Raw genomic sequence first — 3,601 nt, 5'->3', positions numbered from 1 at the left:
AGAAGAAAAAACATTTAAGATCACATAATAGGTTGACCACAAAACCTTTAACAAATCAAAATGAACTGTTCACCTTAACAGCCACAATCCTGGACGGCATCCCATGACAAATTTGTGAAGAACAGAATAAACAGGTTCCAGTCACCAGGTTAGATAAAAAAAAAAAGTAATAATAATAATAATAAAAACAAATAGTCTACTAATATTCCCAAAATGATATCACCATCCCAAATAAAACTTGAATAAAATATGCAAACATTATGATCTGACAATAAAACAGCTTGCCAGTTTTCAGTTTTTTGCAGCAGCTTAACAGAACTCATTTAACACTTGCCACTGACAGCATTTATTTTACCACTGTATAGGGAAAAAACTCAAGTGGCAAACATTTTAACATGGAAAGAATTGTTCTTTTTTAAAATGCGGCAAAATGCACATTCATCCTGTATCGTCTCTCAATGAAACCATTTAAATCTAAATACTTTGAATAATCTTTTAGTAGGCCCTAAACCCCCCCGCCCCCAAAAAGAGTAAAATCTCTGTAATTGCAATTGTTTACAAACAAATGTTTTAAATCTCTCTCAAATTTTGGTTCCCCCCCCCACCAAAAAAAACAACAACATTTTTTAAACCAAATTTCCATTTTATTCGCCTCCCAAAAACTTCTGTCCATCTGACAGAACATTCATCCAAATAAAAGAAGGGTTGGATTATTCATACAGTTTATTCTTGAGCATCTGTACCTTTGTTGAGAGTCTGCTGGCATCCAGATGAAGGAAGACCTTCTGAAGTACCTCAAAGAAAGCTTTCAGTTCCCGAGGATAACTGAGATTGAGTGCATATATCACACCCATTAAGACCGCACACGCAGAGGCCATGTCTCCCAGGTCATGCAGAACTTCAACACCCTCGATGGTTATACCCACATCAGCTGGAGGAGTGCTGGCATCACCTCCTTCAACACTGATGGTGAAGATACCAAGGGTAATTTGTTCCAGCTCCCTTTGAACAGCTGTAGCATCAGAATCCTTTAAAACAGAGAGTAAAACAAAAACCCATCGCATTGGGAATTAGACACAAAAACACAGAAAAATGCATCCTTAAAAAAAAAAAAGCCAAAGTCACCCTTTAATGAAATAAACACAATATCAGGAAGACTAATGATTCTGCACCCTGGTGCGCCATTATTTTCGACTACAGTTTTAACAAAAAATGTTAAATAAATAAATACTAAATAGAATCACCATTATATATATATGCATCCTCTAAGTATTATGTATTACTAACTTTTTAGTATTGGATTGCATTACATTGCATAACTCTTCCTGAAATGTGTGTATACATAAAGATTCCTGTTGAAAGATTTTATTATGTTTATGTATAGAAGTACATTTCATTTGAGGTTCTCTAGATGTGTTTGCTCTTTTTACTAGAGAAGTTACACTGTGCAAGCTCAGCACGAAGTCTATGCCATTGTATGTTATCTCTTCCTGCATGTGATGAAGTCTCTACTGTTATATGTTATCTCTTCCATTCATGTGACTGTGACGCAAACATGCTTGAGTATAAATAAAGGGTGGTGACTGCTGCGGAGTGTGAGGCTCCGTTTGAACTCTCACCCATGTGCACGTTAAACCTGCAAACCTGTCTGAGTGTCATTTATTCTGACCTGAGTTGCATTACAGGAAAACTCCTAACATTTCCCCAAAGCATTTAAACAGATTCCATGCAAATTATAACAATGTGACAACATTAGTTATTCAAGATTTGGTTTAATACAGATAAAGACTACGCTAAAATTACCAACCAGGTATTCTTTAAAGAGGATGCTTGGGTCTTCATTTAGGTAAAGAGGTAGTGCCCTGAGGACACACTCCCTCCTCTTTTCAATAGTTTCATTCTGGAGAGAGTGACAGAGGTACAGAAAGAGAAAACAGAAATACTTTAGAATGACACAAACTGACAGTATATGCAAAATGAATGACATATCCACTGCTGACACAGACATGTACACAAGACCAATTAATGATCACATGAATATTTAACATGTGGGCAGGGTTTCCACCATATTATACATATCCATATTAAGCAACAGAGGGAAAGACAAACTAATACGGCATCTTTTTTTGCATACCAAAATGGAACTTACAGGTACTATACACTAGCTGTTTAAATTTGAAAGTGATCTTATAATGCCATAACATTTTGCTGCGAACAGAAAAACGCACCTGTGTGGCTGGGGCCAAAATTTGCCTGATTTTCCTCCCTGCAGCGCCTCCTTTATTCTTGAAGACTTTTATTAGTTGGTCAGTGTATTGGTCAAGTTGTGCAAGAAACCTCGGAACCAGTGGAGCAGTAGTAATCCTTACAAATTCTGCTTCTACCTAAAAACATGTCAACAAACACAACATACTGTACTGTAACTATATTTATATATACTATACGTACACATATACATACTACTGGAGCCATTACAGCTTTTATTGTTATTTATAAAGATTCATACCTCAGCCACACTAAATAGTCCTGGCCATCTGATCTTGAAGTCGGCGATCATGGGATTGTTTTTGACAAGTTCCTGCCTCCTGTATGCAAAGGTCCTGGCCATCTTCTCTTTGATAACTATCTCATTATGCTTCTTCTTGACCTCAGTTAGCAATGCCAATCTCTCCCTTTCAAGGCTGTCCTGGGTCTCTCCAGCCGGATAAGGAGGACAAAAATTTACCTCTGCCTTTCTAGGTTTTTTGACAGCATATGCTGGGTGACATCGATCGGTTGGTTTGTGCTTGAGGGAATTAATGCTCACTTCTGGGCACCCCAAGTTTCTAAGCTTTGTCCTATAATTTGCCATCTTGTACTTGAGGCTAATCTTCCATCCGTAGAAACCACTGAAAGATCCTTGTTCTCTTAAGCATGGATGTGCTTTGATTAAAGCTTCAGCAACAGATTCTATTTCCAAGTTTGAAGGATATGCCTTAAACGTCATGATTTTCTCAGCTAGAGCTTCTAAAATGTCTGACTTAAGTTTGTGTCCTGGGTTCAGAAGAATTCCATTTGATATGAAAGCCTGGTTTGCACTTTGAAGTTGCATCTCCACGTCATACGGAAACTTTGGTATTTGGAATTCTGCAGGCCACTGAGATCGAGCAGTTTCGGAGTCAGAGGATGAAAGTAATAGTGTGTCAGAAGATGATAGTGACGTTTCTTCCCCACTTTGGTTCATCCCAACTTCACCAAAGTCTGAAGCATCAGTCAGACAGATGACTTTCACTGTGCTCTTGTCCTGAATATCATCCATTCGTTTAAGGTTGATAAACTCATTATCAAAGTCACTGTCCATGTACTGGAGTCTAATGTCCCCCTGAATATCAAACTGACGTTTGATCTCATCTGAAAGATCCTCCACAGACTTTGGCATGCCCGATGCTATCGTCAGTTTTTCAGTATTGTTGGAACCAAGGATGATCCGCAGTTTTACTGGTTCAGCCATCATTCGATTCCGTGCTTCAGTCTAGAAAAGAAAAAATATATATACATGAACATAAATCCAGTAACTACGTACAAAATTGAAAGTATTAAAATTGAGATGTCAACATGTTTC

The 3,601-nt window shown here is 37.7% G+C and overlaps 1 protein-coding gene across 1 annotated transcript; it reads right to left on the bottom strand.

Moving 5' to 3' along the window:
- Window positions 1–710: 710 nt before the first annotated feature.
- Window positions 711–2,851, bottom strand: LOC146632950 (uncharacterized). Its single transcript, XM_085352885.1, has 5 exons — window positions 2,507–2,851; window positions 2,229–2,384; window positions 1,808–1,900; window positions 1,284–1,319; window positions 711–1,028 (listed from the first exon to the last, which is right to left on the bottom strand). The coding sequence occupies exons 1-5, from the start codon at window positions 2,849–2,851 to the stop codon at window positions 711–713; spliced, it is 948 nt and encodes a 315-aa protein (XP_085209011.1).
- Between the last annotated feature and the right edge of the window lie 750 nt (window positions 2,852–3,601).

This window comes from Diplotaxodon limnothrissa, linkage group LG4, assembly GCF_057381915.1.
Source record: "Diplotaxodon limnothrissa isolate DT_005_m linkage group LG4, D_limnothrissa_male_GT1.1, whole genome shotgun sequence".
Classification (NCBI taxonomy): Eukaryota; Metazoa; Chordata; class Actinopteri; order Cichliformes; family Cichlidae; genus Diplotaxodon; species Diplotaxodon limnothrissa.
This window is presented reverse-complemented; position numbering and strand designations above follow the sequence as displayed.